Source organism: Patiria miniata, unplaced genomic scaffold, assembly GCF_015706575.1.
Source record: "Patiria miniata isolate m_02_andy unplaced genomic scaffold, ASM1570657v1 HiC_scaffold_24, whole genome shotgun sequence".
NCBI classification, from domain to species: domain Eukaryota; kingdom Metazoa; phylum Echinodermata; class Asteroidea; order Valvatida; family Asterinidae; genus Patiria; species Patiria miniata.
The window spans coordinates 5,654,030-5,669,353 of NW_024037063.1; the positions used below are offsets into that span (position 1 = coordinate 5,654,030).

Consider the following 15,324-nt stretch of genomic DNA (forward strand, 5'->3'; position numbering starts at 1 on the left):
AAATATGGCAAGTCCGCAACCATGCGGGGCCTACATGGTTTGTATCAATTATGGCATTTTACTGAGCTATATATGCAGCTGTCATGACCACCAGAGAATATTCACATGCAGGTTTGATACCTGCTGCAAGGTTCATGTATTTTGAGTAGGCCTGGGCAATGATGCACTACGGAACTGTGTTTTGGCTGCACTTTGCACACACAACGTGAACAAGGATGAATTCCTCCCTCCATGGGTTTCAATAACAAAACGCTACCTTTTGAAGAAAACTGAATATCCTCGACATACCTTGAAATGTAAAGTGACCAAAATCGTCCGCGTCTTCATATCGAATGCCCCAAATGTAGAAAAAAAAAGCAACACCGTAGACACACGCACAGCGCGCGACACAAACTCAGTTGAATTGTTTACATCTGGCGCCCGTCTGGAAATGCAATAGCGCCCTCTAGAGTTGGCGTGTCGACGCAAAATAATAAACTGGTAAGGAAGGCGGGGCTTTCGAAGAATTAAGGGGGGTTTCTTAATCCAAGATAAAGACAAAAGGAAATTGCACCTGGGCAATGTACATAGCTATTTCTAGCACTGTTCAGATGACTTTCTTTTCCATGCAAGTTCCTTTAACTTTATTTTTTTAAAACAAAATATGGTTTAAACATTTTAAATGCCAGGGTATGTACATGACAGCGGGGAGAAAAATAATTACAATGTCAACGTCAATTTTAAGTGCATGTATATGTGCAACTTGTGCATGTGTCCTATTTCCCTAAATTCAACAGTGTGTATTTATTGGCTTTTTGTTGTAAATTTGACAGATTTGAGGTGTGTAATGGAAAAGTAGATGGAACACACGTGCTCGTAGCTTCACGGATAATTTTGGTAACCATGAAAACAGCACTTTACAGTTTTAGTTTCAACAGCTGAAAAAAAATCACTTAAAAGTGTTTCTGTGAAATTTAACACTTAAATTGGAAAATGTAATGTTTTGTTTCTTGCAGCATTCCATCAGAAATTTTGAACACATAAACTGTGTTTTAGGGGTTTTAATGTGTGGTTTTATTCTGTAACTTTTCTCTCACGCCATTTTAACTAAGCCCAAAGATTGCCTAACTGATTAAAATTTGTCTACGATGTAGAACATTAAATACATGTTTACAATGGCCTTTCAGCAATATGTGAGACCTTTAAAAATACACAGTAACTGAAAGATTTGCACGTAATAAGTCCAAAATCCATGTTGTTACTTCTATACATTTAGTTGCTAAGCTTTACTGACAAGCAAACTTATAATAAGCGTAAGAACTTCAATCCCATAAAAACATTCAAAGTAATTTGACCAACAATTTACCAAATTTTAACAATTATTTGATAAAACTTTTGACCACTTAACAAAATCCTGATTATCAGGTAGAAGAGGTACATTGGGGGTTGACCAACATTTCAAACTCCTAGCTTTTGTCTTTAGCCTGGGCTTCATATCTTTGGCTCACAATCAAACTAAATACGGATACTTTTAATTTTAGCCTAACATCATAGAACTTGACGCTTCAAGTTGACACAATATGGGAGCAAACGGCCCACACCAGGGGCCTAAAAACTCCTGAGACAGACGCTTAGGATGAACCCCAGGTTTTGAAAAAAAACCTCATTAGTCTGCAACTCAAGTACAATGTATCAACACTTATTTCTTTCGTCTACTCTTGTGCTGCTCCTGTACCCATTCGCTGTGGGTCTTGTGACGGGTAATGAACAGCTTGCCCTGGGGGCCGGAGTCCTGGTGGTCTAACCCCTGGGGGAGCTATAGGGGGTCTGACACCTGGAGGTGGTGGACGTATCCCCTGGGGTGGGGGACGAGCTCCAGGATGGAATGGAGGAGGTCCACGATAGCCAGGGGGTGGAGGGAAAGGTGGAGGGGGGAAATCCAAAGGCTGCGAATAAACAGTTTAAAAAAATTTAGAATCAATAAGATTCATTCCATTTATTTATATTTCCTGTACTAATTAAAAGTGAACTTTTCAATGAAACAAATATTAATTTTAAACGACAATCTCCAGAGATTCAAATCTCTAAAAGCCATTTTTCCGTAACTGATTTTTGATTGTTACGGTATTCCACTCTGGGATATTATGCAGGAGCAAGCAAAATGCATTTATGATTTGAAAACTACGAGTGGGGAAAAGATTATTTTGGGTATGGGTAAAATTGGTATGAATTTAGCATTTTCATTTTATTATTTTATAAGGATGCAATAATCCAGCATACTAACCTCCAGGTGGTGGAGGCTGTTGACGTTGCATCATACGGGGTGGCGGACCCTGTGGTAATCTCCCTGGGGGACCCCCAGGCCCACCTCCCATGGGTCCCATTGGCCCACCAGGTAATGGCGGCAACTGAGCATCATCTTGGTCAAGATTGAAGAAATTACTGGGTTGGGATCCGTCGCTTGGCATGGGTGGCAATGGCAGAGCTGAAAATGCAAAGCATGATCAAGAGTTGGTTAGTTTACTTGAGAAGTCACCATCAGAGGTCTGAAGCACACTCTCTGTCCGAGATATTTACCACTCAATAGTCACGGACTTGATTCCCTTTGATATTTCACGTTCAAAGAAAGTACCTTAATACCATACCATAATACCCAGGGAGTTAGGGTTGCCATTAAAATGACAACTAGTTTCCTACATTGACTCCTTGCATAGAATCCATCAGTGATGCGCATGAGACATTTGGACTTTCACAGACACTGAATTGAAATAATAACATCTGTCCACAGTGAGGGCGCTCAGTTCAAGGGCTCTATACACAAATTCTCCCTACTCACCCCCTGGTGATCCTAATACCTCTATCCACAAATTCTCCCTACTCACCCCCCTGGTAATCCTAGTACAAGGGCTCTATACACAAATTCTCCCTACTCACCCCCTGGTGATCCTATCCACAAATTCTCCCTACTCACCCCCTGGTAATCCTAGTACAAGAGCTCTATACACAAATTCTCCCTACTTACCCCCTGGTGATCCTAGTACAAGGGCTCTATACACAAATTCTCCTAACTCACCGCCTGGTAATCCTGGTACTGGCTCATACTGTGGCTCCTTGCCCCCTTCTATGCTCTTAGCGGTGACACCTTGTTGACCCTGTGACTTCCCCCACTTGACATTTAACCTCCGACCTTTCAGGATCAATTTCTGGAAGGATTTTTCAGCGGCCTGTTCAGCCGCGGAGCGTGTTGTGAAAGTCACAAAGGAACACTGCTGCTTCTGTACCACATTGATGGAACGGATCTCGCCAAACTGGTAGAAGTGGTTTCTAGAGGAAGGAAATGTAAATTTGATTAATTTTTGAAAATTACACGGCGCCCTCATTAGGTCATGCACAAGAAAATGAATATTGCTGACAAGAAAATATCTGACTATGAGAGGTTCCAGGAATACCAGGTTCATTCAAATGAAATCACTGGTCTTTAACTTTTTGAATGTCCTAAACCCTTCATGTTTTACTTCTCACATTTACCCACAGATTTATTAAACACATGACGCAAATCCTTTGTAGAAATATTTTGTCATCGTTCGTTCGTTCGTATGGACACCACCATCGTCTAAACTGGGAGGTCTGAGGACAGCCAGTTGATAGTAGCGTCATCAAGGGTCATAAAGCCAGCAGTGCCATTCAGGGGTCCAAAGATACTTCATTCCCAGATGATGTGGTTAGTGGTCCGGATGGCTCCAAACATGTTTGTGCTTCTCAAACACCAAGGATAAATTTACCTTAGGTTTTCTTCAGTGACTTTGTCTCCTAGGCCACCCACGTACAGTGTAGTGACTGTCTTATCATCAGGAGGTTCCAGCTTAGGCATGGTATCAGCACGTCGCATCAGTTTATCAGCAACAGGATCGTTGGTGCCATAGAAACGATCCTTGATGTTCTGATCAGCCAGAGGATCATCAGGGTCTGTTGGTCTCTCATGTCTGAAGGAAAATCAAACAGGAAAAAGCAAATTTATTGCAACAAATAGGTTCATTTGTTACAATTATTTCTTTTAATATGATTGTTGGGGAGTTTGGGAGGGGGAAAGGCTGGGGAGGAATGGGGTGTTGTAAGGGAGGGGAATTGGGTGGGGCACTGTATTGGAAGGGTGGAAGGGGTTAGGAATAATAGGGAGGAGTGAGATAAGGGGTGGGGTTGGTATTTTATGAGGGTAGGGTTGGTAGGGATAGGGAGGGTCAAAGAGGGTGGGTAGGGATAGAATGGGGGGGGGGGGCAAGGGGTATAACATGAGAGGGATGTGAACCACCTACCTGTACGGACATTCCTCCCCACGTCTGCATTCCCCTTTGACCCAGAAAGAACAGATATGAGGTCTGTTGCGTTTGTAGTAAGGTGTGGTTCTAGCTAGCTTCATGAGTAGATCACTGGGTGCTTGGGCCTTGCCGACGGCACCTGCTGCTTGTACCCCATCCACATTGGCAATCTAGAGGTAGAAAAATGACAAAGTATTAGGGTAGACTTCAAAGTTAGAGTAGTGCTTCAGTCCTTCAATCTGATCTCTTAGTCTAAGCAACCAGAGTAGATACTCTTAAGCTTCAACTAAATGAGTAGGACTATGGGTAACAGTACCCTACAGCTTCGAGTCACTTTACCCCCGGCTGCTCCTTTCACAGACTAAATTGATTCTACATTTATCAGATTGTTTTTAGCTCAGCAGGCATTTATCTGCCATCAAGCTAAAATCAGCTGAATATTAGTCAAGAGCAACAAAATGTTAGCATGACCGAATAGCCTCTTATAGTGGGTAATTTTTTAGGGGTGGGGGAAGGCAACGTTTTCCTGGACTTGGCTAATTTCTTAATTTTAACACAGCCTACAATGAGCAACTGTCCAAATTTGATGGACTCTAACTTAGCGAAAACAGGTAACCAGCCTTGCGGTTCTCTGCAAATGTTTGTACACGCAAGCCTACCTACCTGTCTGTCGATGTTCTGTGAGTAATATTCCTTGTTGACTTCAGACTTCGGCATGTCATCTTTGATGCTCAATGCTGCATCTCTGACTTGAATTGGAAGCCCTGCATTCATCAAAACAATTCAGAAATTTGAGTTAGTCCAAATAAAAGTGCAAAAAGCATTAATACTCTAAAAAAGGCAAATTTTGACATGAAATGTTTTACATCAAACAGGTTCAATACCACCACCAAGGCTCCACCTTCTCAAAGCCCTGGTAGCCTCGCAACTCACGTATGGTTGCAGTACGTGGATGGTACAGGCAGCTGTAGCCAAAGGCCTAGATGCAATTGGTCGCCAGATATGGGCGGCACCATCTCAGCAAGACATGGTGACAAATGAGGAACTGGAAAGACGCATTGGAGTTCACTGAACTTTTTCGTCCGACACGATATTTGTGCGCAAGGCATTGGTGCGGTCATGCAGTGCTATGCCACAGTCTCTCAGCTACAGAGATCATCGGGCTTCCAGTGCTTACAAGGAGAGGACGTGGGTGACCTCATGCTAGATGGGTGGACATCCTGATGAGGCGGAATGGTCTCTCAGCTAGGAGAATCCAATTTGAAAACGCTCGCCACTGCGGATCCATAGATCCATACGGGCCAAGCAATGACTCTTGGCGACAATGATGATGATGAGGTTCAATACATGAATGGTAAAAGTAGCTGCATTGTACAGGAATTGTAGGTGTGACTATCTTTATTTCATGACACCTGATATTTATTTGCATGGGCAAAAGTTGTTTTTTAATCTTGTTTTCCTCCTTGCGAAAGGTCAGTAAAATCTTACCATATTCCAGATCCAGCAAGCATGTTTGGCAGACGTTTTTTGTCTTACTGCATGTCTGACACACTTCAGTTTTCTTGAATCGCATGCGAGCCCCGGGACACCAGCGGAAGATTGTAAACGGACGGTCGCAGATCTTGCATTCCCGACCAAATTTTTCTTTTGTCTGACAACAAAAAGTACAACATTTTGGAAATTCTTAAGGCTGCATCTGCAAAAAATGCTTAAAGGTACGAATTAAAGAATCAGTGTTGATATGCGAGTTATGCCGAAAGAAATCAGAAAAAAGACTAGGATATTATTAGTATTGAATGCTTTGTGTGATTTTGTACAAATTCCTGGATCCTCCCCTGGGTTTATTCTTATAAGAGCTGTGATTTTGCAGTCCCTGGTGAACAAATATGATGAAATTATGTGGTAGCAGTACTATTATTGTAAGCAGTCGCTTTCTTATTTGTTCCGCAGTAAAATGTAGTAAAATGCTTACGCTTCCTAGTTATATTCATTCAGTTTTTATTGCACTTCCGGAAACACCGGAAGTAAAGGTAAAGCGATTTCGTGTCCGGGAACACGAAATGTTACTCAAGGCATACTCTACAACCTCAAGAAAAAAATGAACACGATACTCTATTGAGTTCAAAAGATATAGCTCAAACTATTTTGTCAAAATTTGCCCTTCCATCACTTTGCCCTTACATTACGTCATGATGACGTAACAAAATTTATAACATCTTCGTAACATGGTACAAATTCACACTAGGTTTTATGATCATCCCATAAACCGTTCGGAAGAAATTTTGCTTTGTTTTAATTTTAGGCTAAGGATTTTGAATTCACATAACTTTGACCTTCCGGTAGACCCGGAAGTAAAGATCAATCGAGTTCACGTACACGACAAAAAATGTTTATCAACTAATGGTTTATCTGATTGCAAAGTTGAAACGTAATTGATCAATCTGTTTAAGAGTTATAGGTGAAAGTATTTGGCCACTTTTTCCTCTAAAATCGCTTGTATTTTGACACCCAATGACGCCATCATGACGTCTGAGTAATATGCACCACTTGGGACGAGGGTCCATATATGTTGAAAGTTACAAGTTCATACCAGTTCATACTCCGTTTAGGAGAAAAGCCGCGGAAACTTATTGTCCAGAAAAAAGAAAGAAAGAAAGAAGATTAATCGTAAAAACTCCAATCAGTGGAAGGGTTGTGCCCGACCACTCAAAAACAAATCAAACAAAACTTACACGGTTTAACGTTTTGATCCTAGCAGAATCATTGTCAGATTGTCGAAGGCAAAAAAAAATTGGACAAAAATTATAGTTATGAAAAATGCTTACCATACGAATGTACGGGTTATCACCCAGGCATGTCTGGCACAAAATGGGAAAGTCCTGTTAGAAAAAAAAAACAAGTTGATGTAGACAAAAAAACGTTAATGGGATCTTTTTTTTTTCAAAAGGCAAACTTCACAGATTTTGGTAGGCTAGAATTAGGGAGATTAAAAAAACATTAGAGGGCACTGTGCATTTGATTTTCTTAATTACAGATTGGGGCGGAGTCATGGGTGGAGTGACGTCAGTTTTGAAATTTTCGTGCCACTGCCGTGGGGAGGTGCGGGCGATGGACGCTAATTCATCCTCATAGTCATACTAGCATGACTAGCCTTACGACTTTCTCTACGAACATGACGAAACCACTTTAAAAACAAACGTAGGCCTAGGCCTATAAACTTTATCAAAAAATAGCTCAGGCCTCAGTTCCTACTAACTAGTCATGCTAGCATTGCTAGTCTGCATCATATTTTGCAGGGTTTAATCCTTACACTTTATAAAGTCTCATTCATCATCTACTATAGTCCCATAAATGTGGCCTATTTACTGGACTGCCTCCGTAAACATAGGCCACACATCCACATGTACAAAAATCGTGTCGACTTTGCCAAATTTTGATTTTCACATTTAGGCTTAGTTTGTAGGTTTTTTTTGCTTTAGAAGCATACTCACCCTCTTTATAGGCTAATCAGAAAGTGCTGCCTTTTTTCAGATGTATATTTTTCGTGAAATTTCCAGATTCATTTTTACACGTTTGCGTATTAAAATTTCAACATGAAATTTCACAAAAATTAGACATCTGAAAAAGGCAGCACTTTCTGACTAGCCTATAAAGTGGGTGAGTATGCTTCTAAAGCAAAAAAATCCAACAAACTAAGCCTAAATGTGAAAATCAAAATTTGGCAAAGTCGACACGATTTTTGTGGGGCTATACAGTACTGTACTGTTTACTGCATGTCTGCATAGTGCAGTCACCAACGTTCACCGCGTATGTGTTTGAATTTCTGAATGCACATGATGCAATACAAGTTGCAACAGCTTGCAAAGAAAATTGATGTAATCTGGTAATCATGCTGACTGACTGCACTGCTGACGAGTGCAGAGTCAGAGACCGAGTGAGAGAGTGCAGCAAACGTGACAAAGTCACTGGATCTGCACACAGCGCTTTAACTTCGAACATGTCATTTGGTACAAAAGGTTACTATAAACTATACTATTTCATATTAATGGCATGAGAAACTTGGGGAAATGCTTAGGCCCTACCGATTCTTCCCAATTTTGACGATTGTACGTGTTGGTACTTTTGCTGGCCGCCATGCTTGTAAATTTCACTGCGCCCTCTATCGAGAAAACGTTGATTAAAGAACTATAGAGGGCGCCATGGGTTTCCCGATTTCTTTCAATTGCATCTAGTCGGCCCTAGTCTAGCCCACTATAAATTTAATTTGACCGATGCCAAAGAAAAGAGTCATTAGAATATTTTCAGTTTTCTTCTGCAAGAGCCCCTGCGTTTGTTTTTGGAAACTAAGGGCAAGGTATCTTGATTTACTCTCATTCTATGCAAATCCGTTTTAATTTAATGAACCAAAACCTTCCCCGACACGGCTGCAGCACTTGAACCTTATTTACTGCGCGACCATTCGCCAAAAACTGAGCAAGACAAGATTGAGAGGCTCCTGTGCCAGAAAAAATTCCCAACCACGTCTTTGTTCAATTACTCATTTTAATATATTGATTTAACTAGTGATTCCAGTGGCGAATCTGTGGTGCAGGGGTGGGTTGGCGGTGGGTTGGGCTGGGTTGGCGGTGGGGGTGGGCTGGGTTGGCAGTGGGGGTGGGGTGGGGTGGGGTGGTGGGGTGTCGTTGCAACACTGTACCTCTTGAGGGTTTTGTTTTTCAGCCAACTATAACATTGCCGAATTTTCATTTCCCATCGTTAATGCAAGGTACAAAATAACTAGGAACAAAAAAGAAATGGTCCTGGAATATTCCTGTATTTGTACGTTATTAGCCATTGTCGTAAAGCAATTCGAGACGAGGACTGTGATAGTACTTTCAAGTGTTTTTATTAACGCAAAACACGGGCAATACAAACAGGGATTTGGCCAAACCTTCTACGCCTACGGCGTGGTCAATTCGCCCACGGTACGGCTAAATTAGAACATTATCATAATTATTTTTTAAAGGCTGCGAAGGACGAAGTATACATTATTTGAATGTCTAAGTGGTGGGCGAATTATTTAGCAGTTTAATGACAGATTATGTAGATAAATACTTCGCGTCCGTGACCGCTATCGTCCGGAAAAATTATGCTAATTGTCTGTTTCAGCTAAATGGTTTCTGTAGTAATATAATTTCGAAGTAGGCCTATAATTTTGTTTAAAAACAAAGAAGAAGAAGAAATGTTGGACCACACAGTGGATTAGGCCTTTTTAAAGATGTATCGTCCGTGCGCTAAAATCTTAATTTTTTTGGGCCTCAAAACTTTTGAAATTGTATGTTTCATACACATTGTAATGAGATAAGACCTATCTTTTTTCTATTTTGGGCGCCTGCAACCCTCTGAAAAAAAAGGCTATAATTCTTGGTTACTTGTTTCGCGTACTAACGGATCCGACCTGCTTGTAGACTGTTCCAAGTCTTTAGTTGATTTTTTTTAAAGGACGGGAACTAGTCTATCCCGCGGAGGGTGGATTATTGTAGGGCTGCAAATAATTCAAAACTGTGTGAAGTAATTATTCAAAAACATTATTTTCTCGTTCGTTTTTCTCGTTGGACGTCTTATTAAACATTGAATAACCTTTGTATTGATAGAAAAATAGCACTTTAAACAACAATTATTTTCGGGTTGAAACTCGAATACAGCATGGACAGTATACAACCTTGAGGTATGCATAGCCAATGTGATTTGAAACAGCTTCAAAGCATGGACAGCTGTAAAAATGGATTCTTTTAGTAAAAAAAAATAGTACAGTACTGATGGCATGGATCAATTTCAGTAATTCTTTTTTTCAGGAGCGGAAGAACGTGCTTAAGGGAAAATTCTAATCTCTTGTCACTTTTTGACTCACCCTGTATAATTATTACTGAATTAATCGTTCCAAGTGGGAAACTGCAGGTGTATAGCCGTTTAGTTCGAAACCACGGACTATATGATTTCTCTATACGTTAACTGAGCTGTTTGTTCAGTGTTCTGTGTTGTCGGTTCAAGTTCGATCATGCAGGTCAGCACGTGGTATCAGAGCCGGTAAGACGACACGGTTACGGGGCGGACTCATTCATCTTTGTAAGTGAAAAAAAATAATAATGCCGGATACATTACGGGGGCATATTGAGTTTGGCTGAGATCAGATTGTGATGTATATACATGTAGTAAGCAAGTTTTGGAATTTTGCACGATGTATAAACTAGTGAAGATTTACCGTAACACCATGTGGAAAATCTCCTTTGAGAAGAAGACGATCTCCCGAAGAAGATCATCAGAGCATAAATATACTGAAAAGAACCCACCGGTTCTTTTTTAGAACCACACGTCTTCTCAAAACAGATTTTTCACAAAAACCACCACTAGTTCACATGTAGTAAAATATACGTATATAGATGTGTCACGCTTTCACTCAAAGTACATCTGGCAACGATACTGCGAATTTCGAGTCTTTTATACGTAAAAAGAACATGTGAACCGACACAGGGTTTTGCCCAAGACATTTTATGTGTCTTTTATTTGAAACACCCAAACTATAGTGAGGTCGGCGTAATCAAAAACATAATCAAAAATTTGGCTTACGTTTACACACAATAATTATGAACAGAACAATGTGTGTACAGTCAATTGTTTTAAACAGTCACTTGAAAATTACGCTGATCATTTTTTTTTAACGTGATAATTATGATAATAAAGTATGGCGGTTATATTACTGGCCACGTTAACGTTTAGTGTTACTGAATATGCATGTCCTTATGGAATTCACATTAAAATATACAGGTCGGTTCATAGGCCCTGCTCAAGCGTATTCGAACCGAAATTTACCTAACGAAACGTTCAAGTTTAAAGTTGAGCCGGAGTTGAGCTTTTTACCATACGACGCGGTGTAGGCCTACTCTGTTGTGTCATCATCTAGATTTGAGCTTTATACAAGACAAGCTGAGCACGACACGATGAGCACGACACGCCATGGTTGGTACGCAGTTCTCTCTCTGCATGTCTGTTGGTTGCTATGGACTGGCCTTCTTAAAGGACTAGGAGTGATGTTGCCAACTCTTCAGGAGCAATTCAGATCACATACCTGGCTGGTTGGATGGATGGTGGCTATCATCAGTGGCGTCATCAATTTTATAGGTAATAGCAAAAAGGAGTAATTTTGCATGTCCGTTTTTGCGCTTCCATGAACAACAAAATTAAAACAAACTATTGTGTTGTGTTTTCAGGTGCAACGTCATTACATTCAAAGTTTTGGGGTTATAAGAAAACTGAAAATCTATACGTACTCGTACCAGGGCACGTATCTAAGTTATGTCGTTGTCCGTAAGTTACATTTTTGAGATTATAGTCGTCATGGCAGGAGGGCGATATAGTGAGTGGGTATTAACCCTAATTTACACACAGAGCCCTTCTATATAGTCTGTCAAAATAATTTTGGAATATTTCATAATTTCATTCATTTTAGGACCTCTTGCTGGACCACTGGAGTGTATGTTTGGCACTCGAGCTGTAGTTGCAATCGGCGGATTTTTATTGGGAGTGTCCATGATCGTCGCTTCGTCTACAACCAGTCTGGGACAGTTAACATTAATCTTAACACTTGTCGCAGGTAAACATTTCTTATGATACCCACAGTCCTGTACTTTTAAAGGCTTAACTTCGTGTTTAATTTAATAAGTATTCACCCTGCATGTGTCGCGAAGGCATTGAGAACATCACAACCCAAAAGACGTCGCACAAGTTTTTTTCTTCTTCTTTTTCATACTTATAACGCAGATAAATAAAAAAAATTCGTCTTTGCTATAAAACCCTTAAGTTCAATTTGGAATGTAGAAGCTTCTTATGATATACTGCATGTATAATATTATTGATAGCACATTTTGTGATTTACTTCTTGTTTTCCTACAGCGCCTGGCTTGAGTTTTGCCAATGTTCTGACCAGAGCATTGGTTGGTCGTTGCTACACATCAAACTACGCCACGGCTAACGGCATCGGAACATCAGGACACGCTGTTGGTATGATCGTGATGGCGCCCTTAACGCAACTCTTGCTAGACACATACGGTTGGAGAGGTGCTATAATGGTACTAGGGGCGTTGAGTCTACATCTTGGTGTGTGTGGTTTATTAATTTGTGAAACAAGGGATACAGAGAAAGATAACAATACCTATCAACCGATTAGAGGCATCTACGAGGATTTATCTCACAAAGATTCCACCCAACATTCGTTATTCCATTCATTCAAAGATGCCATCCTGTCTCTGAGTAGATATTTTGGAGTATCGGTCTTCTTGCAAGGCTCCTTCTGGATTGCCGCAGTCATTTTTGTAATTGCTCGCTTACCATGTGACCTGTGGCTTATCTACTTCGTGGCTTTAGCCCAAGCTAAAGGTTTCCCTGCCTACGATGCAGTGACTTTCACCTCAGTGGCTGGAGTGGGAAGCATCGTTATCTCAGTCTTTCTTGGTTATGTGGTAGACAGGGGGTTTGTGAAGCTGCGAATGGCGTTATTACTAACCATCATCTTAGATTCTGTGACACTGCTTGTCATTCCTTGGATGAATTCCTATTGGCTGATGATGGCTAATGCATTTGTCTGTCTTGGTGCGCATGGAACCACAATCTCATTCTCTGACGTGTACATCCGGGAAATGGTAGGAACGAAACACCTCATTCACGCTTTCAGCTGGACTGAGTTGATGTCCGCCATTTTTACAATATCTTTGGGATTCGTTCCGGGTAAGGAATGCAACTAAATCAAAAGACTTTTATCCTGTATGCCTATGAAGCACCTTTTGATTGGCCGAACTTTACAAAGAAAATAAAACTAAAGCAAACCTTTTCGTATGAGTTTTTAATTGACTAGTTTAATAAATTGAGGAAATCATGTCGTCATATTGAAGACTTAATGGAAACACAGAAAAACTACTACACCAAATGTACAACTGGAAATTGCATCTGTAATTTAGTAACGGAGCCGCACAACCGGTCTCCTAGAATCTATAAACTCAGCCAATTATTAGATCACAATGTTGGCCTTTCTGATATTTCTTCCCCCCTTTTTATTTGACAGGTTGGATTTACGACCAGACTGGGAGCTACGACCTTGCATTCGTCATCTTGGGATGTATATCAGCTCTGCCGTTGGCGGCGCTATTTATTGAATGGGGACTAATGCATTGGACATCGTCCTCAAGATGACACCCCACATATAGAGCTATTCTTTGGGACAGGCATTTTACAATGACCTCATCCATCAGGCCTATGGTTGAAGACAAGTAAATTATTAAATGCTTTTTCGGTTGATTTTATTGGCTTCTAGAACGCCTTTTAATCCATCCGAGTCGATGCTTTCTTAGAGATACAAGAAACGTCAATATTTATGCGCTCTTTTGTATATGTACAGACTATTCTAATGGGAGTATTAAAATATCATCCAAAACTGAAAGTAAACGTCTGTTAATCTACAGCTACTCACAACATAGGGCCTATGCATCATTTTAAAATCAATATTTGTCAGAAAAATATCACCCAAAGCTGATATGAACAGCACATGAACAAGGGCGGATCCAGAACACAATTTTTTTTGGGGGGGGGGCCAAAAAAAATTTTTGGTCCCCCCCAAAAAGTGGGTCTAAAAAATTACGGCGTGGGGTTCGGGGCCCGCTTAAGGGCCCCGAATTCTAGATGCTCTGTGGTGCGATCTGAGGCAATTTCTGACCACTTTAACCAATTTATTTTGAGGAAAAGATGGTGGTGTACTCATTGCCTGCCTTTATTGCGATGTCACATTAAAAAAAAAAAAAATGGTTTCGTTTTTGGGGGGGGGGGGGGGGGGCCATGGCCCCCTTTGGCCCCCCCCCCTGGATCCGCCCTTGCACATGAATAGTCCGATACATTTAGTTACTTTTGTGAATGTTCCATGTCTCAGTCTTTGGACACATTCGCTGATAAAGCTCACGTAAAGTTAGAAGGGGGATATGGGGGGGGGGACGCTAGCCGTCAGCATCAGAAACTCAAAATGTGCCGCGGTGTTATTTGATACTATAGGGGCACTCTTTTTCTCCTTTTTCTTCCATTTTTTTTTAAATTCATATTTCACAAATGGGCATAAGTAAATCAACCGCGGACTTCTTGTAAGTTACAAGACAGCCCTCACAGAAAGTATAGAGACAATCAAGTAGCTTGGGTATCTGGTATCTCTCATGACAGTACTACACTCAAGGTGAGAGCTGATCTTGCTGAACACTGTCGCAGTAGAATCAACTTCTTGTGCCATTTTCTCCTTTCCAAAAATGCTGTAAGGGTGGATTGAAGACACGGATAATACCGATTACAATGATGAAGATCAGCCAGCAACTCAAAGTTTCGCACCAAAAATATTTTAATTTAATTTTCTGCAACTTCCTTTGCAATTGCCTTTAAACCAATCCAAATTAAATTGAAAAAAAGTGCATAATATAACTCAATATTATTTTTGTTACCATAAGGTAACCACAAATTTCGTTTAAAAGTTTCTACTGATTGACTGGAATAGGCCAAATTTTGGAGCGAATGAGATCGGTTTTCTGGGAAAACTAGAAAACTAGAAACAGTTTGGGTAACTAAGGCTACAAAATAAAGGTCACATGTAATTTTGAGCTGTAACAATATTTAAACGTATATCAATAATCCTAGATTCATGTCTATTTATACCCTGAAGGACGTCGCTACAAACAGCGCCCCCAATTGTACAAGAATGAGGAGGCTTAATGATACAGTTATAGAGTTATATTTAACGGGCTCATGCAATTAAACTGCAATCCTTGAAAAGGTACCCCTGCGTCCCATTTAACCTTATTTTCAATTTTCGTGTTTCCATTTTCAAGGGTATTTTGGTGCCTTTTTGGTTTTTATGCAAATTTCCATATTCATGAGCAAAAATGTGATGTTATTTCAGCATCAAGAGTTGGCAGAAATTTGGATATTTTGCTGTCATAAATTTAAACTTCTGCTCTTTGCTGATTCG

At 40.5% G+C, this 15,324-nt stretch overlaps 2 protein-coding genes across 2 annotated transcripts; one reads left to right on the top strand and one right to left on the bottom strand.

Moving 5' to 3' along the window:
• Nucleotides 1-573: 573 nt before the first annotated feature.
• On the bottom strand, nucleotides 574-8,434 carry LOC119732191 (pre-mRNA-splicing factor RBM22-like). Its single transcript, XM_038205615.1, has 9 exons — nucleotides 8,378-8,434; nucleotides 7,121-7,174; nucleotides 5,784-5,946; nucleotides 4,959-5,059; nucleotides 4,293-4,465; nucleotides 3,762-3,962; nucleotides 3,053-3,303; nucleotides 2,264-2,464; nucleotides 574-1,925 (listed from the first exon to the last, which is right to left on the bottom strand). Exons 1-9 carry the CDS (start codon nucleotides 8,429-8,431, stop codon nucleotides 1,780-1,782), a joined length of 1,344 nt encoding a protein of 447 aa, XP_038061543.1. The 5' UTR covers nucleotides 8,432-8,434; the 3' UTR covers nucleotides 574-1,779.
• A 2,789-nt stretch (nucleotides 8,435-11,223) lies between these two features.
• Nucleotides 11,224-13,726, top strand: LOC119731830 (monocarboxylate transporter 12-like). Its single transcript, XM_038205107.1, has 4 exons — nucleotides 11,224-11,453; nucleotides 11,782-11,925; nucleotides 12,225-13,055; nucleotides 13,390-13,726. The coding sequence occupies exons 1-4, from the start codon at nucleotides 11,273-11,275 to the stop codon at nucleotides 13,515-13,517; spliced, it is 1,284 nt and encodes a 427-aa protein (XP_038061035.1). The 5' UTR covers nucleotides 11,224-11,272; the 3' UTR covers nucleotides 13,518-13,726.
• The last annotated feature ends 1,598 nt before the right edge of the window (nucleotides 13,727-15,324 follow it).